The sequence below is a fragment of the Lampetra fluviatilis genome, chromosome 29 (genome assembly GCF_964198595.1).
Source record: "Lampetra fluviatilis chromosome 29, kcLamFluv1.1, whole genome shotgun sequence".
NCBI classification, from domain to species: Eukaryota; Metazoa; Chordata; class Hyperoartia; order Petromyzontiformes; family Petromyzontidae; genus Lampetra; species Lampetra fluviatilis.
In genome coordinates this window covers 6,531,216-6,557,948 of record NC_136303.1, presented here as the reverse complement: position 1 = coordinate 6,557,948, position 26,733 = coordinate 6,531,216, and the positions used below count along the sequence as shown (strand labels likewise).

Genomic DNA, 26,733 nt, shown 5'->3' with positions numbered 1-26,733 from the left:
GTGTGCAGGTGGTGAGACGTTAACTCCCTGGCCTGGTATACAGGAGGTCGTGGGTTCGATCCACACCCAGACGCCTGCTGTATATTTGGAGTTTGCGTGTTCTCCCCGTGGTCGTGTGGGTTTTTTCTCCGAGCCCCCCGGTGTTCCCCTCCACATTTAGAATGAACACGCATTTGGAGTATTTGTCTGCTATACATTTTCACTAAGTTGAGCTATCATTTGTGGCCAGGTCGCTTTTGAAAATAGTTACATAGCTCAGTGGATGACACTTGGTAAATAAAGAAAATAGCTTTTTAGTTAAGAGAGTATTCGGCACCAGGCTACGAAGAGGGTGGAAATTATACAGGGGGCCCAATTTAATTCCTTACACCAGGGGTCCATGCAAATCATACTACTATGCTACTCATTCTAATCGTGGACTTGGTAAGAGTGAAAACACCGATTTGAAGCTTTCGTGACTGCAGGAATCCATACTCTTTGGTTCTTTCGGTAAAGTCACGTAGGTTGAAAAATAATAGATCACGACGTTTCGATCGCAACACAATCAATCGTCATCAGGTGGGACAACCACAGCAAGAAAAAACTGCTTCAAATAGTTGTGAAAACACATTATTGACCTTATTATATAACAAACAAAAAACATGCGAAAAATCGTGACGCAAGAAGAGGTGTCATGTCTTTGTAGGTTCTTTATTTTGTTTTGGCTTTGCATTTTCGACAACACGGCTTTAATTTCAAACGTTATCACCCACCGCTGATCTTTAGAATTCCAATACATCACAGTCGCGTATCAGTCACGAGGGAGATGTCCCTACATGCAAAGTGAAGGCTGTGAAAGTGGATGTTATTATGTCCGATGTTTTGTGATGAATATAAATATAGAAATGACGGGAGTTTGTAGTGCTGGTGATGTTCACAATGATGCTTAAGAATCGTATTGAAAGGGGGTGGTAAAAAGGCTTCGGTTTTGACCGATACCTATCTTTGTTTTGAATGACCGAACATGTGCATCAAATTGCATAAGTAGACTTCAACATACATTGGATGCATGTATAAAACATTTACTGCATTGTGGCCTTGCTGTGACTTGTCATGAGTGTATCTTCACTTAAATAAGTCGAAAACGACCTTGGAATTTCACACAGTTGCGTTGATAACTCTGCAAGTTTGTATCCGATGTTCAATTTGGCTCGAGCGAGCAACCGGCTTCACTTTTTGACGATGCTGCTGGTGGTGGTGGTGATGATGATAATGGCGGTGATCATGAAGGGCGATGCTTTTCAAAAGATGGGAGGGATGGATTTAATGACGGGTTGGGAACATGATACGGGTGATGGTGATGATGAAGAGTTACACTTTATTTTTAAGGAAACAAACAAGAAGGCTTACACCGACCAAGCTGAACAGGGTTCCCAGGCCGATGACAACCACCTTCACTTGATTCATGGTCTCCGAATCTAACAACAACAAGAAGAAGAAAAAACAAACATGAGTGATGTCGGTAGCTGACAACGTATTTTACGTATGTTAAACTTATTTCCCACCGTACGGAGCCAACCGTGCATCGTATAATAGTGGTGGGAAAATTGTCACGGTTGAGGAGTGGCCATGTTTTGTTGGTGGTTCCACTACCGTGTGAGAGGTAACAATGGGTACTGGAGTATGAGAAGCGATGCTGAACTAAATTAAACTTTTTTTTTTTATTTTACCAGGTAAAGCCCACTGAGCAGTATAGCTCTTCTTCTTGGTTCTTTCGGTAAAGTCACGTAGAAGGGAAATAATAAAAATAAAAGAATAAAATAATTCTCACGACGTTTCGGCCACAACGCAAGCAGCCCTTCTACGTGACTTTACCGAAAAAACCAAGAAGATAAATTGTATTATTTTATTATTTCCCTTCTACGTGACTTTACCGAAAGAACCAAGAAGATGAATCCCTGTAGTCACGAAAGCTTTAAATCAGTATAGCTCTTTTTCAAGAAGCGACCTGGCCACAAATGATTGCTCAACGAAGTGGCTTATCATGTGGAAATTTATAGCAGCCAAATACTCTAAACGCGTGATGTTGATTCGGAGAAAAATCCACGTGACCACGGGGAGGAGAGCACATGCAAACTCCAAATATATAGCAGGCGTCAGGGTCGGGATCGAAGGTAGTTAACATCTCGCCACCGTGATGCAACGACCGATAAGGGTCTGGACAAGAAACGGCATGTCCAACAGCTGTGAGACTGGGCCCGTTTCATGCGTTGGCTACGCAAACCTGGAAATAACAAGACGACCCCGTGGTCACAGAAATATGAGTGCATGACGGCATTCCCAGACGTTTCAAGCGACACGACAACGTGACAAAAAATATAGTCACTTGGCATTGCTGCATAATGCAAAAAACTATCGGTAGTTCCTGAAGAACTGCACCGCGGTCCTCTTAGTTGCCTCGCGTTTCTTTTCACGACATTTGTTTTTGCGTGAAAATGTGTCGATGTTTCCAACGCCGATAATTGCCAGGCGGGTTTGTTTGGCAAGGTGTGGACACGATGCGGTTCGTCTTTTGCGTTGGCTTACAATCTCAACATTGCTGCTGTTATCTGACGAAACGCTGAGCTGTGTTTTCCAAGCGCAGACTGTCAGTTCAATTGAAGCGAAGCGAAATACTTCAGATTTTTACATTAAGCTGATTGGTCTTGCACTAAGCCCACCTGGCCAGATTAGGGGCCGTCCATAAATGACGTCACCCCCCCCCCTTTTCGTCACACGGGGTCACAAAAAGTGTTTGGATCAAGCACGACTCACTTCGCCCCATGACCAAACCACCCTCTAGGTGCCAAATCTCTTCAGCACCCGTAGGTTAGGCATGGATTTTGAGCCTGGATTGTACTTAGCATGGGTGACCACCACGCCTGTGGCCACATTGTGGGCATTAGAGGGCAACGCAGCACAATCCATTGTAACGCAACTTCCACTCTCTCACATCTACGCTCGCCGCCTTCACCATCCAGCGCTGACCGGCTTGGCGATGGCCAATATAGGTCCCACCCATGCCCTGCACGGCTTGACATGGCCCTCATCCAGCGGTGGATTGACTATAAATGAACTTGACAAAAGGCCTGCATGTGTACGCTTCACCAGGGGCGTACGGAGGCACGTCCACCGCACTCTCACACGCTGGAGGAGTGGGGGGGGGCGCCCGCCATTATGCTCCAATAGGGGGGCCCTGATGGTGAAGCCCGATCGAGATCAAGATGCTAAACTAAAAACTCTTTTTCGGAAGCGACCTGGCCAACAAATGATAGCTCGACGAAGTGGCCTATCACGTCGAAATCTATCGCAGCAGTAGCAGCATCAGCAGCCCAAATAATCTAAATGCACGCTTGGACGGCGGCAGTGACGACGGCGCGCAAGTGCGTCGACGGAGAAGGAACGAGGCCACGAGGTGGCCCCCGGTGCGAGATGTTGCGAGATGCACGTAGCGCCGCCTGCACCACCACCACCACCACTGACCTTCGCCGGTCACCTGCAGGTGCACGGCATCGCTCGTCTCCACGCTCACGTTGTTCTGCACCAGGCACTGGAACTCCCCGGCGTCGCCAATCCACACGGAATCGAGCTCCAGGGCGTCCCCGACATCGGACAGCGTGTAGCGTCTGTCACTGTCCACTGGCACGGGCCAACCCTTCCAGAGCCACACGTACCTGTGGGGCAGCAGGGGCAGCGCCGATCAGTCCTGGCATATTTGAAGCTTTTAAAAAGAATAAACATATAGGGGCCCGTTTAACACGTAGGCTTTCGCGACCAATATTATTGTAAATATTGTGGTTTCACGCTTCAACACATCGGTGGGCTAAAGCAGTGAACTATTTGTCTTTTGTCAACGCGACACTTGTTTTGCTGATTGGCCGTGTCGGGTGGTGGAGGGTTACGACACATTTATAAATAACGCGATCTGAACCCAAAAACTTTGATTATGAATATAGGGGCCCGACATTAATGTCAAAAAAAACTAACTAAATTTTTACTTAAAACTTTCGTGACTGCAGGAATTCATCTTCTTGGTTCTTTTGGTGAAGTCACGTTGATAGAAAATAAAATAAAAATAAATTAAAAGCGGTCTTCATTAGACCGCTTGTGTTGCGATCGAAACGTCGTGGTTTTTTACTTAAATAAAAAAAAGTGTTTTGTTTTATTTTAATTAAATGAAAATTTTCTATCTATGCGACTTTACCGAAAGAATCAAGAATATAAAAAATACACGCAATGTGTGAGTTTTTTTTTGTGTGGGACAGCAACTACTCCCCATTTCCCAGCCCCCTTTCCTTGGATGTGGGCGGAAGGGATGACGGTAGAGGGAGAGGGCGCAGTGGGTTATGGATGTTTGTGCCTACAGCTGCGGCATCATTGTTTCGTGTTCGATATCGCGCCTCACGCGGGCAAGAAGCAAGCCCCGAAGTTTCGATTTAAAGCTTTCGTGACTGCAGGGATTCATCTTCTTGGTTCTTTCGGTAAAGTCACGTAGAAGGGAAATAATAAAATAATAAAAATAAAACATAATTAAATAATTCTCACAACGTTTTGGCCACAACGCAAGCTGTTTGCCCGACAGACCTGGTCTTCACCTGATGACGGCTGCTTGTGTTGTGGCCGAAACGTCGTGAGAACTATTTTATTATGTTCTATTTTTATTATTTTATTATTTCCCTTCAACGTGACTTTACCGAAAGAACCAAGAAGATAAGCCCCGAAGTGGCAAGCGGAATTAGCAAGCACGACTGGAACGCTGCACATGGACAGCACACATTCTTAAGGGTCCATAATTATATTTTGACCATTGTCACTTACAGCTACTTGTCCTGCCCAATGTCACTTATTTTGCTGAAACAATGATAATGACTCATTGCGTGTGGTCTCTTATCCATGTGGTCTCCGTCGTTATGTCTCTCAGTTCAATGAATCGTCGGTGAGTATTGACCAGGTTGGGAGGCAGGGACGTTGGAAGCACAGACATAATAAAAACAATGGAATTCGATTTCGATTTAAAGCTTTCGTGACTGCAGGGATTCACCTTCTTGGTTCTTTCGGTAAAGTCACGTAGAATGTAAATAATAAAAATAAAACATAATAAAATAAATTATCACGACGTTTCGGCCACAACGCAAGCAGCCGTCCTCAGGTGGAGAACAGGGCTGTCGAAAAGACAGAGTCTGAAGTTCATTCAGAGTCTGAAGTTCATTCAGACTCTGTCTTCTCGACAGACCTGTTCTCCACCTGAGGACGGCTGCTTGCGTTGTGGCCGAAACGTCGTGATAATTTATTTTATTATGTTTTATTTTTATCATTTCCATTCTACGTGACTTTACCGAAAGAACCAAGAAGACAATGGAATTCGCTTCACTACTCCTCTCGTACAGTAGCCCCACGGCCACCTATATCACATGTCATGGTCACCCATCCAAACACTCATTCCAGGCTCAAACCTGCTTAGCTTCACGGTCCCGAACAAATTGGGAGCATTCCAGGTGACTTGGGTCACTGACCTCAACGATTCTCCGCTATTTACCCAGGAGGCGAATGAGGGTGTCGCTGAGCATATACGGATCATCGTAATGGAATTTCAAGAAAAAAAACTTTTTATTTTACCAAGTAAAGCCCACTGAGCTGTATTGCTCTTTTTCAGAAGCGACCTCAACGAAGTGGCCTATCACGTGGACATTTATAGCAGCCAAATACTCTCAACGGCATGTTTCTGAATGAGGGGGAAAAAACCCGGACAACCTGGAGAAAAAGCCACGTGAGAAAGACATGCAAATTCCAAATATACAGCAGCAGGCGTCAGGGTCGGGATCGAACCCACGACCTTCTGTATACCAGGCGAGGTAGTTAAGTTACACACGGAACCACCAAGTTGCAAACAGTCCCGGCTAGGGCACGGCCCCTTTGTGTTCACCCCGTGGACTTTTACAAATTTCCTTCCCTTGATTTGAGATCTTCCTCTTCTTGCACGCGCGGTTAAGCGAAGCCCCGGCACGAGTCGCTGACGTATTCCTGCCAGTGCTGGATGAAGCTAGTGTGGGGCCTGTAGCTTATGTTATAAAGGGTCCCTAAATAAATATAAAACACTTAAATATTAAAACACGTAAATGTTTAACTTGCCTAGTAAAGTCATTGTGTTTTTTCATTTGCTATACAGCCAGATAATACGACAAATCACTAACCTTAAGCACCCAGTCGTTCATACAAATTGAAGGCGGTATAGTACTATAGTAATAGAGCAAGTGCAGAATCACTGAACCAGAATTGATAGCTTGAAAGAATTAAGTGCGGGGCCCTTGAAAGTGCGGTGCCCGTAGCATTTGTATCTACTTTTGCTACGAGAATAATCCGGCACTGATTCCTGCATTACTTACCGCCAGTATTCCTTGGGTTGGTGCCATGATTTGAATGTTGATTTGAAGTTTTCGTGACTGCAGGGATCCATACTCTTTGGTTCACGTAGATATAAAACAAAATAAATTAAATTTTGATTTAATATATTTTGTTGTATATCTATGTGACTTTACCGCAAGAACCAAAGAGTATGATTTGAATGTTGTTTGCTACTCAAGTGTCTGCAGGTTTACGACTTATATGGCACCGCCGCTGCTGCCGCGGCTGGAGCCTCATTATTATTCCCCCAAGGTTCTCCCCCGTGGGTCATTCTTGTAAAAAAGAAACAGCTGAATGTGTCTTTCATCATACAGGTTTTTGGGTTAGATTGCATAAGTATGAATGTGTCGTAACCCTCCACCACCCGACACAGCCAATTAGCAAGAGATTTGTCACCGAATAGTTAATACTTCAGCCCACCGGTGTGTTGGGAGAGCAAATCCACAACGTTTACAATTTGAGTAGTACGACCTGTCGCTGGTGACTACATCAACCGGCATCATCGAGCGATTGGCCAGAATAGTGAAGCGATCCACCTGCTTCCGCTCTTGACTAGACAGAGAGCAGCCGGACGATTGTCGTCACCTGTCGGGTGGTGGAGGGGTCACGACACATTTACGCTTACGCGATCCAACCTTTATTAGGACCTTTTTATTAGGAATAATATCGGTCGCGAAAGCCTGCTACGCGTTAAACTGAACGTGTCTTACCCACGCGGGGGAAAAAAAAGATTCGAACAATCGATCGATCGGATGTTGCTGTAAACCGTCGCGTAGGCGTCAGTGGTGAATGGCAGCACACGCACCAGCACTCCTTAATGGCCTTGTGGTTACACTTCATCCTCACCGAGCCGCTCCGCTCCAGGACCTTAGTCTTGTCCATGTCCAGCCACGGCTTGCTCACGGGCTCTGTAGGGCGGCGGAAAAACAATGAAACAACTTCCGGTGTCCGGTTGCATGAGATGCCCTCTTGACTCGGTGGTTCTCGACCATTTTGGTGTGGTGCCCTGTGCTAGTAAGGCATTGATTTCATATTCTTAGGTTCCTGGCCCTGCCCCCCTCAACCATTATATATTGTCGGGCTGTGACGGTTCCACCTGAAGACGGAAGCTTGTGTTGCCTCCGAAACGTCGTGATTTTTATTTTTATTTTACTTTTATTAATTAAAAATTTTTACCTACGTGACTTTACCGAAAAAACCTATATGAATCCTTGCAGTCACGAAAGCTTCAAATCTAGAATCATTGGTTTCATGTTGGTGTGTCTTGTCGCCGCAATGTTTCAGTGGCATTTTCCCGCACACATTTGAAAAATGTCCTTCCCCGGCATCAATGCCGCAGCCTCCGCCCCTCTTCCCTCCGTCGCCTGAATTGAATTTCCCCTTAGTTCACACCGATTTACTGTGCAAACTTAGGGAAAATGTTGCTAGAGTTATTTTACGCACTTCACCCCTGGCAAAAGCAAATTATTTACGTGCCGGTCATTCATATCGGTGAATAAGCTACAAGGACGGTGATAACAGAACAGCTTTATCAATGTAAGTAATTAATGTACAGGCCCTTGTCAATACACTGCCAGATGAAGGCCTCCTCGGTCCATGTCGGACATGTGCAGTTGTTTGACCATACTTCACCAAGCTGGTAAGTGCGGGTTGGGTGGTGGTTATGGTCGGGTAGAATCATACTAAAACCAAATTAAAAAACGTAACTATTTTTTATATTACCCGGTAAGGCCCACTAACCTATATAGCTCTTTTTCAGAAGCAACCTGGCCACAAATGATATCTCATTGAAGTGGCTTATCACGTGGAAATGTTATAGCAGCCAAAAAACTATAAACACGTGATGTTGATTCTGAATGTGGTGGGCAAAACCGGAGGACCCGGAGAAAAATCCACACGACCACTAGGAGAGAGAGACACGCAAACTACAATTATACAGGCGTCAGGGTCGGTATCGAACCCACGACTTCCTGTATACCAGACGAAGCAGTTAACATCTCGCTACCGTGTCACTAAGTAGTGTGTTACAGTTACATTGTTAAACATGAAGCCAATTGTTATTCGTTATTAATGTTCAACTCAACGTCGTGGGGCGTTCAATCTCAAAAGATCAAGACGCCATCGTGGCCAAAGCCATTTCTTTAGAACTTATTTTCGTGTTTAGTTTATTGTCCTTCCCCCGCACCTCCGATTAGTTTGGTTGGGTACGTACGGTGCGAAAGAAGTTCAACGTACATACAGAGCCATTGACGAGACCACCACGGAGTCTACCTGGCGAACAATGCGTTGCAGCCTTCGCCAGCCTCCACCAGACGCTGCAAAGTCGCTAACACAGTCAGCTTCTCTACCTGTCCTCACAGTATCCCCACCATCTGGTAGGTGCTAATTTTAATAAAAATTCAAATTTTCTATCCCCACCCCCCCCCGCATAATTAGTAGTACAGTGTTCCTTCGTTATTTGCAAGGGTTACGTTCTGGAGATGCTCAGGATGAGCACATTTCGCGGATAATGATATTGGCCTACGAAAATGAATGGCCTTATATAAATACATAAATATGCTTCCTCTCTCACCACTTTATCTCGCCACTTTATCTCACCACTTTCTCGCATCGCATTCTCTTCATCGCATCACTTGCTTTCTCTATCTCTCCATGCAGTCGTACAGAGTTCCCAGATGCCGAAATCGCGGATAGCGAGTTCGCGAATAGCGAGCGAATACCGTACTCTACCCGCGGTTAAAGAGGTGGGGGGGGGGGGGACATGTGGGACGCAGTCGTTAGGGGGGGGCTGGGTAAGGGTGTACACAGCAGGCGAATGATTGCGGATACGACCCGGCGACAAGGCGACGGCCCCACAAACGCTTGCGTTCGTTACCCTGCAAGAAGAACCTGATGGACGCCTCCATCTTGACCCCGGTGACCATCGTTGAAACCCTCGCAGGTGTACACGCCCGTTGCTCCAGCTGGATGCTGCTCAGCATGAGGTTTTTGGTGTAGGTCTCCAGCTCGACGGAGTCCCTTCCTTCCACCGGATTTCCATGGGCGGGTTGGGAGTTACCGTCGCAGAAGAGGTTCGCCGACTCGCCGGACCTTGACCGCGAACGGCGTGGCGCCTCGCCGTCCGTGTGGATGGCGATCTTGGTGGCGCACGGAAAGCTTCAGCGACTCGGGTCCGTCTGCAACGGCGGGGGTAGCGGAAACACGTTGCGGTCGCGAAAGCGATAGACGGTGAATGATTATAGTATGGTCGCGATTGTTTTCCCCGCGGCTCCAATGAGCATTGAAGGCGCCGGTGTTCATCCTCCTGTTTTTAACAGCCCTGTGTGAGGATCAGCGGTGGATAATTCCACGTTTCTATGGTGGGGGGCGAGTGTAACCGTAGGGCACCACTGTTGAACGGCCCCACAAGGCGGTGCCTCGTTTTGACGCTTAGGTTTATGCAGCCGCTCGTAATCCAACGCGTTTGTTTGGAATTACAACCCCAGTCCCGAAACAAGACACTTTGTAATTTGTGCTATCGACAACAAAGGGCATGAATAAGCTGCTGAGTCAATCCCCACCTGGGATTCGAACGCTTAACGATCCGAGTTTTCGCTTTGCTCTATACGACGAGCCGTCCAGAAAAGCAATCCAATGACCCAATTCAGTGGACCGCATTATTTTGTACGTCGTCCATCATCAACAACAAACAACGGCCGTGATCAATGCACTGGTGGGTGTGAAGACCTCCCCATGTTGTCGCCATCCCTCACCGTCTAGCGAAACAATGATCCCCTTGCTCCTACCCGTGAGCTCAAACCTCATTGCCTCACATCTGTGTTGTGCATGCACACCAGTGGAACTTCTACCTCGCATGGTATAATACAGGAGGTCGTGGGTGCTATCTCTGTCCGTGGTCGCGTGGATTTTCCTTCGGGTCCTCCAGTTTTTCCCTCCACATCTACAATCAAACGTGCGTTTAGAGTATTTGGTTTGCTATAAAAAAAAAATCCACGTGATAAGTGACTTCGTTCGTTACCGACCCTGACGCCTGAATATTTGGAGTTTGCGTGTCTCTCTCTCGCAGAGGTCGTGTGGATTTTCCCCGGGTCCTCCAGTTTTTTCCCACCACATTCAGATTCAACGTGCGTTTAGAGTATTTTGGCTGCTATAAACATTTCCACATAAGCCACTTCAATGAGATATCAATTGTGGCCAGGTCGCTTCTGACAAAGAACTTTCTAGCTCAGTGGGACTCACCTGGTAACATAAAAATATTTTAGCTTAGTTTTAAGATGCAACTAAAAACCCCAAAGGCTCTCCGACACAAGTTTGAAAGTTAGTTAGTTAATGATTAAGGACGTTATAGTAAAGGTCAGAATGGTCAAACACGCTGCCGTGGTGTGCACCAGTGATGTCGCTGCGCTGGTGTGTTCCCGTTGTTCAAGTGTCATCACTGTGATGTCACGCGAGTGCTATCGTTGCTTCTCCTAACTTTGAATATGGCAGCAAATGCGTTCAGAAGCTGGGCGCCAAAGTCGACGTCCGATAGTCAGAAGGGAGTTCGTGAAGTTTGCTTTTCCTTCTCCCTCGCAATTGCTCCTCCTATATGGTCCATCGATGCGCATTGCACCCAGACCAGCATTGCACACAGACTAGGATCGCCTATCGACTATTATATTCTTGCGTACGGCAGCAATTCGTTCAGGAGCTAGTTGCCAACGTCGAGGACTGCTATCCACGATGAGAGGGCGTCGGGAGGGAGTTCGTGCAGTCGAGTTCTACGGATGCAGTTGATCGCGATTTTGTGATATGTTTTAATCGCTCTCGTTGACGAAGCTTTAGAGGCATGTCGGAATGTCCGGGACACAGCCTGGGTTTATATCTACAATAAGATAAGGTCTTCAACGTATGTTTGGATTTCACCTTTATTTCAATGCAAATGTGTGGATTGCGTATGAGGCTGTTTGATGTGAACTTCGAGCACGTGGAGAAATAACGTGCGGCCCTTTGTGAATGAAGGCCTCCTCCGTGCCATGTTCATCGTGAGGCTCGTTTGACCATACCTCACCATGCTGGTCAGTGCATGTTGGTGAAGGTGAGGGGGACATACACGTGGGAGCGTGTAGGAACAGTACAACAGTGGATTTTGCCGCACTGCCCTCTGCCACTCACAGCGTGGCCCCACAGCCTGTAACACCTGATACGCATGGTGGTCGCCCGTGCAAGCACAGTCCAGGCTCAATGCCGCTTAGCATCCGAGAAGGCCCCAATCTGGGTGATTTGCAGAGGTCGCAATCAGGTACCCGATACCCGTACCCTACCCGATACCCGGCTACCCGTACCCGGCCGGGTACGGGTACCCGTTTGCGACCCTGGTGCGGCTGGGTACGGGTAAGGAATCAAAACCCGTTTGCGACCTCTGGTGATTTGGTCACGGGCTAACTCGAAACGTGAGCGTGGAGGATGCGTGGAAGATGCGTGGAGGATGCGTGCTTGGAATTGCATTGATGGACGTAAAGGGGCCCACACACGCAGTGTCATGGCATCATCCGAATTATGAAAAAAATAAAAAGTGGGTCTTGGGCAGGACACGCGCCACGGGCTCGAGGGGATGGTGGTGGGGCAACGGTCAAGAACAATAACGGAGCTGCAGCCCAGGAACGGATACGCGTCCGAGGCAGGATGTCCATCCACTCTGGAGACGGATGCCATGAAGCCGGGTTTTGCGCGCAAGTGCTGCGTGGATTGCTGCATCGTAAGATGGTGAGAGGTGGCAGTCCTCATCAAGCAAAGGGTGATCATTGCCACTGCTGATGATGCGGATGATGATGATCCCGATGATGATGATAATAATACATTTGTGCGAGCAGTGATCGGACGCGCAGCCGAAAAACAAACGCGTGCGTGCGCTCACTCACAGTGCACGTCCAATCGCTTTTCCCTCCGCAGCTCTTCGCCGGAGGGCAGCTGGGCCCGGCACGCGTAGGTGCCGTCGTGCTCCCGGGACACGCTCGGGATCTTGAGGCTGCGGTTGTCCTCGGAGAACACGAAGTGCGAGACGTTGACCCCGTCGGGCGTGTGCCACGAGAAGGTCGCGTTGTCGTCCTCCACGTAGAGCAGCAAGCAGGAGAGGGTGACCACGGTGTGCTCCACCGCGGACGAAGGCTCGACGTCGATCACCAGCCGCGGGTTCTGTGCTGCAAAATGTGAGACGCGACGTCACCGCGGCCGCCACGTTCCCGTTATTAGAGTCGGAGGAGGAATGGAGAGAGAGAGAGAGAGAAAAAGAGTAAAACAACTCGGCTCAATTCCACCGAAGCGTCGCTCACGTGAGACGAGCAATCTGGGTGGTGGAGCCAGCGGCCGCCGCTCTGACGGGTTGTGAGTTAAAATCCTGGTTGAGGGCTCACTCGGCCCCGTCATCCCTCTCGGGTCGATAAAATAGGTAACGCTTTGTGGGCAATTCAACAGTAGAAGTCAACAGTGGAGAGACTCGCCCGCGTCATAAAAATGTGGAATTTCCGCCACTGGCTCAGGGCTTTGAACGGGAGATGAGCACAACCGCAATGCTCGTTTGAGCCGGAAAGCGAGTTTCTAACGTGGAATTCGTTTCTCCCAAACAGCCACGGCTGGAGTATTTTAACGCCTTTGATCTATGACGTGGTGTATGGAGTGGTTGATCAGCAGTCGGCGCACATTGCCTTGAGTCCGGCGATCCGAACGTGATGCCTCGCCGCAGATAACTCCACTGGCAATTAGAGAGACCTCAATTAGAGAGGCTTCAATGTATCCTGAAGCCTCCCTTCAGCCTGCACTGACCAGCATGGAGAGATTGAAAACTAATTTCTTCAGAACTGCTTTTTTTGTTTAGTCTGTTGCTTTTCCCCCACACCTCCGATTAGCACAGTTGGCTACGTATGGTACGAAAGAAGTTCTACATACGCACATTATACGGTCGAGAATTAGAATGAAGCCATCATGTGCAGCTTATTTAAAATAATTTGCTCCATCTTTATTGAATGTATAAAACAATTATATATAAATGACTTATAAATGTGTATCCTTCTCACGAGAAGGGTACGTTAGTTTGAAAGGACGTGTAGATTTTTTTCTCACCATCCAATTGATTTTCCAACTTTCTTTAAATAAATGGCACTTTAATGGGGTTAAAGAGTGAACGGGGAATTTGCTGACTCTGCACTCAGCAAAGAAGCTGTGGCACCAACAGTCGTCAGTGACATTTTCAGTCCAATCTAGGTTGCGCTCTTTTGGTGCGTATTTGGCTTTTGTTTGCGAGGCACCCAAGCTATGCTACGCCTTGCCACTTGAAATCAGGCAATCAGAGTCGGTAGATATATTTGAGTCTGCTTTGAAAACCGATCCCTCTAAAGTGGCTTTGACTCTTTAGTTTAGTCGGTTGCCCTGGTTCTGTTTGTGTTTCCTGCTTTTCATGCATTGTGCATTGGGATTCTAGGATTGAATGCGCATTAATAATTTTAATTATTATTATTAATAATGTTTTGGTGATTTGCAAATAATGAGTTGACTCACTAATAATCCTTACCACCCCTATCCTTACCAGCGTCATGTTAGCAAAGGGATTTACCAACCTTACGAGCCAAGCAAGCGCCCTTGACGTGCCATGAATTATGTTATTACTCTAGCTATCAAGGTCTACATTGCCCTAATGTGTTACTACAATTGTCACCATTGATTAAACACTAACATACTTTTGCAAAATTAATTAAGACACCAACACCTAACACCGTTTGCCTAAAACGCTGGTCGATGCAATGTAAAATGTGTAATTTTAGGATTTGTTTTTTTTAAACCCAGGTGGGTGGTACGCTAAGCACTCTGGCAGAGGTGGGTGGTATGCTAATTCCCATGAGACTTTGACTCTCTTCTAATCATTACTTTTATTAAGAGCGCAGTGGTACTGGGTAATATTCACCAAACGGTATGCACTCACTCGTTCATAAATTATATTTCCACGCCCCAAGGGGTGATTTTGCAGTTTTCCCACTGTCCAGCCCTGCAGTGTTCCCTGCAAGAGAGAAGGCAAATAGCACTTAATATGCCCAGCCCTTTGTCAATCCACTGCTGGATGGATGCCTCCCTACGTCGTGTTGGTCGAACAGGTTTGTGTCACCAAACTTCATGGTGTTGATCAGTATGCGTCGGTAGAGGGGAGCCCAGAAGCGATTAAGGTATCACTGTTGACATCAACCCCGTGGTTCGGAATGGAACTGAGGTTGCCAGGTCGAATCGTGCAATGTGCTAACCACAGCACCACAGCTCCACAGAATAGCATTCTTGTATCTGCGAATTACTTGGTTTTTCAAAGAGATGAAAAAAATTCCATCAAGAAAATACGACTTCCACACTGTGCTTTTGTATCACCATATGTACAAATGGTCTGACAAACACACTTTATAACAAAGTTAATTCACATCAGCATGGGTTTACTTTTAAAGGGCTTATCTGCTGCTCATTGTCTACCGCCGTTTCTTCGTCAGCGGCCTTTAAACATGTTCCACTTTTTCAGGGCACGCCAATCAGTGGAAGATGACCTTCACACCGTTGAAAAAAAACCACTCACCACATTCGCCAATAACACTGTGGCCTTAAGATGAAAAAGTAGAGGAGAGGTGACGCGTTTTGGCTCAAAGGGGTCACTTCTTTACAGCATGTACGAGAGGCCAGAGAGGTGGAGTCTTGAACTGTGAGGTATTTTGAAACGAAACGATTGAAATATTCTTGGGTTTTTTCGGTAAAGTCACATAGGTAAAAATGTAAAAGTAATAAAAGTTAAATAAAAATAAAATAAAAATCACGACGTTTCGGAGGCAACACAAGCCTCCGTCTTCAGGTGGAACCGTCACAGCACGATTGCTGTATCAAGTAAGAGAAATTCCAAGACAACAGTCCTTGTATATATACTGGTTGGGGATGGGAGGAGCCAAGGTAGGCCCTGGATATTATTATTGTGAGGTTCGGTCCGGCTGAAGCAATTTTTTACCTACGTGACTTTACCGAAAAAACCTAAGAATATGAATCCTTGCAGTCACGAAAGCTTCAAATCCGAAACGATTGAACAATTTTTTTTATATATATTATACCAGGTAAGGCCCACTGAGCTACGTAAATTTATAGCAGCCGAATACTGTGAACGCACGTTGATTCTAAATGTGGAGAGTAAAAAGCACGGAGGACCCAGAGAAAAATCCACGCGACCACGGGGAGAATATACAAACTCAAAATATACAGCAGCAGGCGTCAGGGTCAAGATCGAACCCACGACCTCCTGCATGACAGGCGAGGAGTTGACATCTCGCCACCGTGCCACCCTCCACAGTGGTGAGATTCAATCTACCCTCTGCCTCTCTGCACTAAAGAAGGGCCCTTGTGAGACATGCAAGCAGGTACTCTGCCATGCGCCCATCTCCTGAGTTGAATCAGCGGTGAGTGATATCTGAACCGGCCAAGGCCCCCACTCCCTTCTTGCCAAACTCGTACTCACCCAACACGGTAAACTATCTACACTATGAGACCTCCTTTACCAGTGGCAAAATATAGTAGTAGGTTTTTACCCTTTAAACTGGTACAAAAACTGACAGTGCATATCATTATCATTATCAGAATTGTTTCCTTTTGTTTGCATTTTGACTGCTTGTGTTGTGGTTATTGCAAACATGATGCCTTGTATAAAGGTGTCAGTTTTTGTACCAGTTTAAAGAGTAAAAACCTACTACTACGGTGAAGTATCTTGATTTGAAGCTTTCGTGACTGCAGGAATCCATACTCTTTGGTTCTTTCGGTAAAGTCACGTAGGTGACTGATGACGACCGCTTGTGTTGCGATCGAAACGTCGTGATTGATTTTAGTTTATACCTACGTGACTTTAGCGAAAGAACCAAAGAGTACGGTGAAGTATGGTCAACGCGAACAGGACTTGTGCGTAATTCTAGATTTGAAACTTTCGTGACTGCAAGGATTCATACTCTTAGGTTTTTTCGGTAAAGTCACGTAGGTAAAAAATAAAAATAAAAATTAATAATTTACTTGATACAGCAAGTGTGCTGTGACGGTTCCACCTGAAGACGGAAGCTTGTGTTGCCTCCGAAACGTCGTAATTTTTATTTTACTTTTATTAATTTTATTTTTTTATTTTTATCTTTTACCTACGTGACTTTACCGAAGAAAAACCTAAGAGTACTTGTGCGTGTTTCTCGTGTTTCCCCTTTTGCGGTCTCTCACGTCTCTCCAATCAGTATCACATTTTCTTTCTATATATACCGGAGGAGGAATCCGATGAGCTATGAAGCTCTTTTTTTAAACAGATGTCCATGGGGCGGGGAAAGTAAAAAAAAAAGAAAATCTACTGGACCGGACCATGTGTAGGACAACCCGATCCGTGAACCGCCATGCGCCAAAAGGCGACGTTACAAAACCGTGCCAAGGAAAAGACTGGCAGAGACCCAGCGTCAACCAGTTGATCCGGCCCCGTTACGTAAAGTTTTCTTTTCTTTTTTTCTCCCCTGAAAGTCAACGCTGAGAGGCGTGAACGAGGCGCCGGGCCGTCCTTCGCTGTCACCTTGGACGGAGGTCACCGCCCGCAGTTCCTCTAAAGGCAACCACCGTTTGCCCCTGAAGGTATATAGGGGGGGCAGTGCGTAAAACCTGCAGGGGTTGAACTGCGAACACTTACATAGCAATGTGATATGATCTGATTGTATAATTGTACAACATGTGTTTGAAGCAGAGGTCAAAGAGTAACTTCAGTTTCAGTTGTAAGTTAAAATATATATTATATATATATCTATCTCGAGTGAATTATTAACAAAACGAAGTTGTGACTTTCGCGCAGCTGAAACGTTTTAACCGTCGCTGTAGGCGATAGTCATTCATGTTGTGAAGACGATTCGGAGAAAATATTGCTTTGACATTGGTATTCAAGTGACGAGGATTCCACACACATACACACCGCTGGTGTGTTAGCGTTGCTTTATTGTGCTTGCAAACGGCTCGGATTATAGCAATGACCGTACTCAAACTGGCTTTGCAATTATGACCCACTGCGATTGTGTGTGCTCGCATAACCAACGGAATGCACGCCAGAGTGGTTATTGCATCGCGTTGAGCCATTAGAGCATGCCGTGCTAGAGGAAAGTAAGGTACACTGCGATCCACGTGGTTTCTCAACATTAATCCACAGATACGAACACACTTAATTTGACATGGCACACAAAAGTGGCAGGAATACACAGGAATAAGTAAGGTAACTTTTCACTAGTATCAAGCTGATGAATGATAAAAGGGTCATAATACTCTTTGGTTCTTTCGGTAAAGTCACGTAGGTAGAAAAATAAAATCAAATAAAAATAATATATCACGACGTTTCGATCGCAACATAAGCAGTCGTCGGAAAAAAATGATCCACCAGTGGAACTGCTGAACCAGCGAGAGAGCTGTTACAACACGAGGTAATTTGACTCCTTTTTGGCGTAAATCCACTCGTTACGATGTTCAAATACCAAATAGACACCAATTACAAGGCATCGTGTCTGCGTAACCACGAGAGAACTTGCAAAAGCACACAAGCATGTGCGGTTGCCCAGACTTGATGCCTTCTAATCGGTGTCTATTTTGTGATTGAACATCTTAACACCTACTCTGCATTTACACCCGCAAGCCTTGGATTCTGATTTGTTGCTTACTCCCATTTAAAAACAAAACCCCCGATATGTTATTTAATCAAAAGACACGATGAGCATGCGTGTGGATTCTGATGGCGGCGATCAGAAGATATGAGCCACACGTCATTTATTTACACATCATAGGCTGGGCTACAGGACTATGATTCTTACATTTCATCATGACCCTCCATGTATGTGCTATGTATTTTGAACTTCTTTTGCACCGTACGTAGTCAGCGGTGCTAAGCGTAGGTGCTATGAATATGGGCCAAAACGTCACATTTTATGTTTTTTCTTTAAAGGTCACAGTGTTGTTGATGAATGTGTTATTGACGAGTGTTATTGTTGTTTGTGCTTGTGTTCTGCTGCCAATGCGGCAGCGTCACCGCCAAATGATCGATATAATGCCCCCATGGTGGTTCCTCATTTTGTTGCAAACTTTCAATAAAATTTCCCGAGCGTGCCTTGACTGTTGGGATTGCAGAAACCCATCAGCTGGAAAGGGCCCTTTCGGCGTGACTCTCACTGCGGGTGGACGCTGCATTAGCCTGCGTCCGTGGGCTCTCTGCTTCGCCCACACCTGATCCCTCTTTTTGTTTAATTAATTGATAATGATAACTAAAACTAAACTATTTTCTAGTTCACAAGATAAGGCCCGCTGAGCTATATTGATTTTTTTTTCAGAAGCGACACAGCCACAAATGATAGCTCAACGAAGTGGCTTATCGCGTGGTAATTTATATCGGCTAAATACTCTAAACGCACGTTGATTATAAATGTGGAGGGAAAAAACCGGAGTACCCGCAGAGAAATCCACACGACCACAGGTAGAACATGCACACTCAAAATATACAAGCGTCAGGGTCGGGATCGAACCTACAACTTCCTGTATACCAGGCGAGATAGTTAAAGATCTGGCCAAAGTGGCGCCTTTGTGGACTCAAACGAAAGTGTCACTGGGTCTCAAAACTTTTTTGCAAGAGAGTCCTGATTTGGAACGTTTTGAGCATTCATTGTCGATTTGCTTCACGTGGGAGCAAACGGGAGTGCCCAAAGAAAATCCATGCACAACAACAAGGGTGTGACACTCAAAGATTTGCACGGATAGATTCAAGAATCCATTGCCGCAATGGCACCTTCCGGCTACCTAGCAACCCAAGCCTATAACTCGAAGCATTCACGGCACAGGCAATGGACAGCATCCTCGCCTACTCTACCACCCGCCGTAGGGCACGTGGTTATCTGCAGGCAGCCCTAATGGCTGCGGCCTGATGGACCGTGACCGCTGGCGTTCACTTATGCTACTGCTCAGGCGTTGCCGAAAAAAAGTCCTCCAGGGCACAGGGTTGACATTTAACGTAAATATATAAATAACTCGTCGGCTTTTATTTTCGCCAATCAGTTACCAAGCGCTGTGGTTGGGAAAGAGCCGCTTAAGGGCACAAATGAGCGTAAAGGTCAAAGAAGCCACCTCTCCCCTATCCTTGTGTTGCCATTGAGCCCCCTTACTCCCGGGCTGGTTTTTTTCCTGCGGGTTTTGAAGAGTGCTTTCACTGGATTCCGCACGGAGCATCGCAGCCGAATAAACCGCGCCGACCGGCACGGACGTGCTTCCTGTTGCTATATCAAAACCATTAGTTTTTATCTTTCTCGATTGTATTATTTTTTGCTGACTGTTCTGAGACCAACGCCCGGTGTATGTTTTTGTTTCATTACGTCAGTTCATCTTTACTCTTTCTTTATTCTCGGTTCTTCGTTCATCCCGTGAATAGTCACGCTCTAGGCACCTATTGCATTAAGGGCGCTTCGGAAAGGAAGGCGCAAACACTCGCTCAAGGAATTGGTGTCAGTAACGTTATGCAAATATGGCCTCACACACACGTACTGGATTCAATGATGCACCTTCAAATGTTGATATTAATTACAGGAGAGGAACATACAACTATTTAAAACTAAACTTTTATTTTTATTTTACCAGGTGAGGCCCACTGAGCTAAATAGCTCTTTTTCAGAAGCGACCTGGCCACAAATGGTAGCGCAACAAAGTGGCTTATCGTGTGGAAATTATTTTTCGCAGTCAAATACTCTAAACGCACGTTTACAAATGTGGAGGGAAAAACCGGAGGAATCCGGAGAAAAATCCACGCGAGCACGGGGAGAGAGACATGCAAACTCGAAATATATAGGCGTCATTGTCAGGATCGAACCAAATACCTCCTGCATACCAGGCGAGGTAGTTAACATCTTGGCACTGTGGCGCCAACCTCCCCCCGCCATGACATGCATCTTATGAACCAGAGAATATGGTGCCCAGTGGGATCTGATCATAGATTTAAATAAAAACATGTAGCAGCAGTCAATATTAAATGGCTCAGTTTTATGACATATAAGAAACATATGAATTGGGGCTTTGTTATTTGAGTGAACAACTACCAACCCGCTATCAGTAGCATCAGCTGCTCAGTATTGGAGTCACAATGTGGACGACGACGATTTTTTTTTACGACTCTATAATCCTCGAGCAGAAGTGCACTGAGTTAAAACATTGCAGGAAACTAAACTGATTGTGTCCAAATTACATTTTTACTTCTGTAGTGTTAAATATCACACACACACACACATATCAAGAAAGATTAGAAACATGATTGACTATTGTAGATTCATGAAAAAAAATCTCAGAAGTCGTCTTCGACCAGCAACGGTCATCCCCACTCAAAGGGTGCTGAACCTCTGTCCTAGACAGTGCCACACTGCCAGAGACGCTGTCTTTTGGACTTGCTATCAAGGTCCTATCTACCCTGGGGCTATTAAGAGCCCATACCACTCATTAATAGGGGCTGTTAACCACTAGGGATGTGGACCACAATGTTTAGTCAGCTAAAATCCCACTGTCGTTGAGGAATATATCTGCTGGCGAAACGTCTCACGTTTATACTCTTTGGTTCTTTCGGTAAAGTCACGTAGGTAGAAAAATAAAACAAAATACAAATAATATATCACGACGTTTCGATCGCAAAAAAATAATCCAGCACTGCTGCACTGCTGGATTATTTTTTTGCGCCCGAGGACGACCGCTTGTGTTGCGATCGAAACGTCGTGATCTATTATTTTTGCTACCTACGTGACTTTACCAAAATAACCAAAGAGTATGGAATCCTGCAGTCACGAAAGCTTCAAATCAAGATTGTCTCACGTTTAGATAATAAAATGTAAAAAACACCTCTTCACGAAATAGATTTTTACAAAACTTGACTGCGTGCAGAGTGATCATTTTTCTTTTGAATATATAATTGCTAGGAAACATTGCACCATTGACGAAGACAATGCAACACCAATGTTGTTTGTATTCATGTAGCATCTCAATTAAGCTGTGGTCTCGAGACACTCAACACAAACAACTGGAATCCACGCACGGAGGCACTAATGGCATTTAGTGGTGCCCTCAAGTGTGTAGAGTTTGCGAACAGCTATGTCCAGGAGGTGACATTTGGCTGTACATTCTCTTGACCTCCAAACAACCTTTGCGTTCACCCTCACTGTACCTTTGGGTTGGTCCTACACCCCACACCACCTATTCACCTGTATCAGGGTTGTCTTGCCAACCTTGGCAAGGCCATACTTTGGCCAAATAATACCAAAGTTGCAACTTATGGTATGACAAAACCATGGTACTGCAATGCGAGGCTTATATGAAAATACGTGTTTGTGTGTATAAACTCAAACAAAAAAGAGTGCACTAAAATGGAAGTTAAACACTTTTGTGAAGATTAAAACTCCCCAAACTGCGCAGTTTTTGTTCATACGCTCAGGGTACTCAGCCACACCCCGTGGGTGTTTCCTGATCTTTGCTCATTCAGGTACTTTTATGGCTTTGTAAAGGACTTTGCCCATAATTGGAATATGATAACTGGAGGCGAGGGGAGCAGGCTTATCGATTTACGGGTTGCTTTTTCACTGTGAAGTGGTTCATTAATCTGCCTCTGTGTGATCAATGTCAATCGCAATGGCAACTTTATTCTTCGTTCCGTTTGTTGAAACGTTTACACGGGATTCAGTGGATCGAATGCATTTTTTTTTTCATTTTGTTTTCACAAGAGCATTTATTTACAAGTTCAGTTGCACAATTTGTCATTTTACTATTTACAGATCAACATGGTTTTCAAGACGCATTTATATTTACGCGATCTGCCCCCCCCAAAAAACGCCAATCGACAGGAGAACGATGGGCTTGCATAATGCGCATGCATAAATGTACGTTGATTAATCACCATATACATAACCCAACCGGCAGTGGATACCCATAGTCATTTATATGCCTTCATTAACCCCACCCCTCCCCTCCACTTCGCGCAAGAAGAGCTCACAAGTCATGTCATCACAACCACCCCTCTATTTAAGGAAAAAAAACAGGAGGAAGATTTCTCCACAAATCTGGCTGCCGCCTGATGAAGCTAGTTGTAACTACCAGCGAAACGTCGTACTCAGATGGTAAATGTTGTGGCTTGGCTCTCCAGCACACCGGTGTGCTGTACTGGTGACGAATTGCCACGTTCTTTTTACGTGACAACCTTTACTTATTGGCTGTGTCGGGTGGTGGCGGGTTTAACGACACATTTATATATTTACACAATCTAACCCCAAAACACCTGTATTATTGACAATATTCTATACATTATAGCTTTTTTTTTTACCAAACGTGCACTGATCAGTGTGGTGAAGTATGGTCAATTAGCCCCCCATCACTGACACACAGTGGGAGTGCTCTTCATCCAGCATTGACTGGATTGACCAGGCACTGTACATTACACGATGTAAGACAATTTTTGTTCCTGGGTAGTAATTGTTATTTTTTTATTGCTTATGCCTCAAAAGTATACAGAATGGCTATTATTCCCCACAAACTTTGCTTTTGTGACCAGGACTTTATGTAAACGAAAGCCACAAATGCACACGTTTTCTCATTGAAAATAGGTACATTCAAAAATGTCACCGTCCCGGTCACAAAAGCAAAGTTTGTGGGGAATAATAGCCGTTTTTCTGTACTTTTGAGGCATAAGCAATTAGGAAACAACACTTACTACCCAGAGACAAAATGTAGTTTTTTTGTTACACAGTGTTATTATTGGTACTGTATAACGTGCATATCAACGATTCTCACCTTGAGCCTAGGTAGCTACGAAGGTCTAATGTTGCCATATTTTTTTTTATGTCGGTGTACATAAATATATGATTGAAGGTAAGTATTAAGAGTGTTGTAAAAAAATGTTAAATATTCATAGGGTTATGATATATTATGCAAGAACGTAACTCTAATAATACAAAAATAACTGTATGCAATGATGATTAGTACGGCTGGCTCCGTCGGGTGAAAAAGAAGTTCCACATACATACATGACCTTACAGAATGGCACGAAAGTATTCAATGACATTTATAACATCTGCTTTTAGATATTCTTCCACTGCTTTGAACACAACACGGTACGCTATCAAAGCAGGACAACCCCACTGATTCATTGTTTGTCTGCATGTGATCATCGTTATCATCGAAATCGATGTGTCAGCTGGTCACTCCAATGGCGACGATGCCCTTGATGCAGAGCGGGCATGTTGTCACAAGAAGGTGACCTACTCCTGGCAAATGTCACGCACACAGCCGTTCGTGGAAGCCGAGGCTTGCCAGAGAAACGTTGGTAAAGAAGTCAGTCACCAGAAAGATGGCTTTTTAACAAGGTTACTGCAACGAAAGTCACCACCTGGGCCCACAAAACGTTTTTGGAGGCTCATTGAGCCCCCCCCCCCACACAACCCGCTGTCCTTCATGAGGCCCCTTCAGATGTGATGGTGAGGGTAAAATTCCCTCCCTGTCCCCGCAACTTTTATGTACGGCCCTGGACGCTTGGGTTGCCAATTGTCCCGGTTTTCCCAGGATCGTTCTAATTTTTTGAGGCAGCTCATGTCCTGGAATACCACCAAGTCTTTCCGGGACATTGAAATTCCTGATTTATGTCAGCTGCATAGTAGCAGCAGCAGTAATAGTAATAATGCACCACGCAATACGATGCATTTGCATGTGGTTGTGTGCTCTTGTGGTATTGTGAGATTATCCCTCTTCATCCCATGACGTGTGCCAGTGTTTTGTACCTCAGAGGTGGGAACCCTCCTGGTGGCACTGTTGTATATGGAAGCGATGGCCGGGCAGAGGAAAATGGTTCTTTTGAAAACGATCAATTTTCCATCGCAAAGGAATGTAGAGAACCCGATGATGAAAACATGGCTCTACCTCTTGACTTAAGGCTTTCGTGACTGCAGGAATTCATATTCTTTGGGTCTTTCGATAAAGTCACATACATTGGTTCAAATAAAATAACAAAAATAACTAAAAACTCCAGACGTTTCGATCGCAACACAAGCGTTTGTCGTCATTTATCAGGAAGGATGACGAACGCTTGTGTTGCGATCGAAACGGCGTAATTTTTGTTTGTTATTTTTTGTTATTTTCTTTGAACCTATCTACGTGACTTTACCGAAAGACCCAAAGAGTAAGGCTCTGCCTGCCACTGTCATCTCACCCTCAAGACACATTTGACCAATTACAACTTCATAGTATACCAGTCCCTCACACCTTGGTTTATGTAAATATGTAAATTCAGAATACTTTAGAAGGGTTATTGCCTGAAACGTCACCTATTATATATTGTTGTACCTTTAAGGCTACAGTCTTATTGATAAACGTATTATTGATTTTTGTGTTTGTTATGTGTTCTTGTGCACAAATGACAATGCAGAAACATCACCAAACAACTTAGTTTAATTGAGTCATATATATATATTTATCTCCCCAACTCCAGTTGTGTTATCATCATCATCATCATTATGCTACGAGACCGAGCATTTTCCACACCGGAACTTGCGCAGATCTCATTGCATCATCACCCGCTCAGAAACCGGCCCTGGAAAAATACACCACAGAACTACTTCTATAGCCATTGCAAAAGACGTCTCTAACCACACTATTTTGCATATCTAACTGTTGTATATTCCTTCACGAAGAGTGTTTTTTCACGTGATAATTATACCAATTTTTTTTATCAATCAGAAATGGAATTATCTGATTTAAGTGACAAAAAAAAATCATAATCTAAAAACAGAGTTTTGTGTGCGGTGATTGGTGACTTGGTTGGAACCATCTCTCCTCTAGCTACACTTGCAATGCTCAGTGTAACCCCAGCTGACCACCCAGACTCGAACCCAGGATGTCAGCGGTGTGAACTTAGTACTCGAGATTAGACGCACGAGATACCCAGCCACGCAACTATTCTAAACTTTCAGTGTAATAAAAAAAAGCAATATCTCATACACCACGAGATCGCAGATGGTATTCATAAGAGTAACAATTACGCATTCCTCTTATTACTATATATTTTTACGAACAATCATGACAAATTTACTTCTCATAATGCTCATAGTGACATTATCAGCGCTAAAATAATTGCAAGTACATATTTTGCTTTAACTACTACTTCTTCTCTCAATACTACCACATTCTCAATAGTACCACATTGCTCTGGATTGAGGCATTGCAGAAAGTAAGACGCACCCCAAACTTGTGCCTCGTGTCCATGAACTTACGCAGCACAGCTACCAGGGTATAAGATGCACCCCCAACTTTTTGTAATTTAAATCACAGGGTAACAAAAAAAAACGTAGCGTCTCATATTCCAGAGAATACGGGCAATTAACAAAAGTAATGATTACGCTGCTGCCGCAAATGAAGTTACAAAAGCAGTTCTGAACCACTGAACGCAACTGGAAGTATCTCATGCAATGTTCTTGAGTGAATATTAATGGTCGGAGCGCGTTGTGCGACGTATTTGACAGGGGGCACGGCTCGCAATCGAGAGACGCACACAGAGAGAGACAGTGAGATCTGAGATAGATGCTGCCATCATTCGGCACAGCGTAGTGCGTCGTCTCACCTTGGCAGAGGCGGCACGTGCTGAGCAGGGTCAGTGACAGAAGCAGCAGCATCAGCGTCGGCGGCGGCATCGTGGCGGAGGCGGCGTTCGTGGCTGGAGGAGGAAGCCCGTGTCACGCCGGTCCGACTCTATTTAACGACTGCAGGTTGGGGCGGGGAGTCTCGATGGGTGGGTGGGTGGATATCGCCCCACCACCACCACCGAGAGGAGGAGGAGGAGGTCGTGGCTCACCAAGGTTCTACGTTGGTGGCCAGACAGGGGCTGGGCGTTGTGGTTAAATCTTGGGAGAGTTTAAAAGTGTTCTGTAGCGAATACACTCTCAAGCAAATAACCTCACTGGAGAAGAACCTCACTGGAAAATAAACTCTCTAGAGAATAAACTCTGGAGCGAATAAATGGTCCAGCGAATAAACACTCTACAGAATAAACTCTCAAGCGAATATACTCGACACAATACACTCTCTAGAGAATAAGCTCTGTTGTCCCAACCTCAGTCGTTGAGTTTGGTGGATCTGTTTTATAATCGGATGTGTGGGGTGCCCTTAGTCATGACGAGGCTCATTTAGTCAGGGAGACCTCTTTCTGTTCTTTATTTATGGTGGCGATATGTTCAGGAGCTCGATATTATTGTCGGCCACGACGAGAGGGCTTCAGGA

The 26,733-nt window shown here is 45.2% G+C and overlaps 2 protein-coding genes across 2 annotated transcripts; both read right to left on the bottom strand.

The window, feature by feature from the left end:
• Positions 1-671: 671 nt before the first annotated feature.
• LOC144943063 (cell adhesion molecule CEACAM2-like) lies at positions 672-9,521 on the bottom strand. Its single transcript, XM_078870228.1, has 4 exons — positions 9,296-9,521; positions 7,226-7,328; positions 3,502-3,692; positions 672-1,457 (listed from the first exon to the last, which is right to left on the bottom strand). The coding sequence occupies exons 1-4, from the start codon at positions 9,399-9,401 to the stop codon at positions 1,351-1,353; spliced, it is 507 nt and encodes a 168-aa protein (XP_078726354.1). The 5' UTR covers positions 9,402-9,521; the 3' UTR covers positions 672-1,350.
• Positions 9,475-26,192, bottom strand: LOC144943064 (uncharacterized). Its single transcript, XM_078870229.1, has 3 exons — positions 26,078-26,192; positions 12,321-12,599; positions 9,475-9,596 (listed from the first exon to the last, which is right to left on the bottom strand). The coding sequence occupies exons 1-3, from the start codon at positions 26,145-26,147 to the stop codon at positions 9,475-9,477; spliced, it is 471 nt and encodes a 156-aa protein (XP_078726355.1). The 5' UTR covers positions 26,148-26,192.
• Between the last annotated feature and the right edge of the window lie 541 nt (positions 26,193-26,733).

Coding starts and splice junctions, on each gene's coding strand:
- LOC144943063 (XM_078870228.1), bottom strand. CDS start 9,401: ATGCTGAGCAGCATCCAGCTGGAGCAACGGGCGTGTACACCTGCGAGG. Junction 3,693..7,225: donor AAGGCCATTAAGGAGTGCTG/GTGCGTGTGCTG, acceptor GCTGCCCCACAG/GTACGTGTGGCTCTGGAAGG. Junction 1,458..3,501: donor CCTGCAGGTGACCGGCGAAG/GTCAGTGGTGGT, acceptor TGTTGTTGTTAG/ATTCGGAGACCATGAATCAA.
- LOC144943064 (XM_078870229.1), bottom strand. CDS start 26,147: ATGCCGCCGCCGACGCTGATGCTGCTGCTTCTGTCACTGACCCTGCTC. Junction 12,600..26,077: donor CACGTGCCGCCTCTGCCAAG/GTGAGACGACGC, acceptor CACATTTTGCAG/CACAGAACCCGCGGCTGGTG. Junction 9,597..12,320: donor AAAGCGATTGGACGTGCACT/GTGAGTGAGCGC, acceptor CCGCCGTTGCAG/ACGGACCCGAGTCGCTGAAG.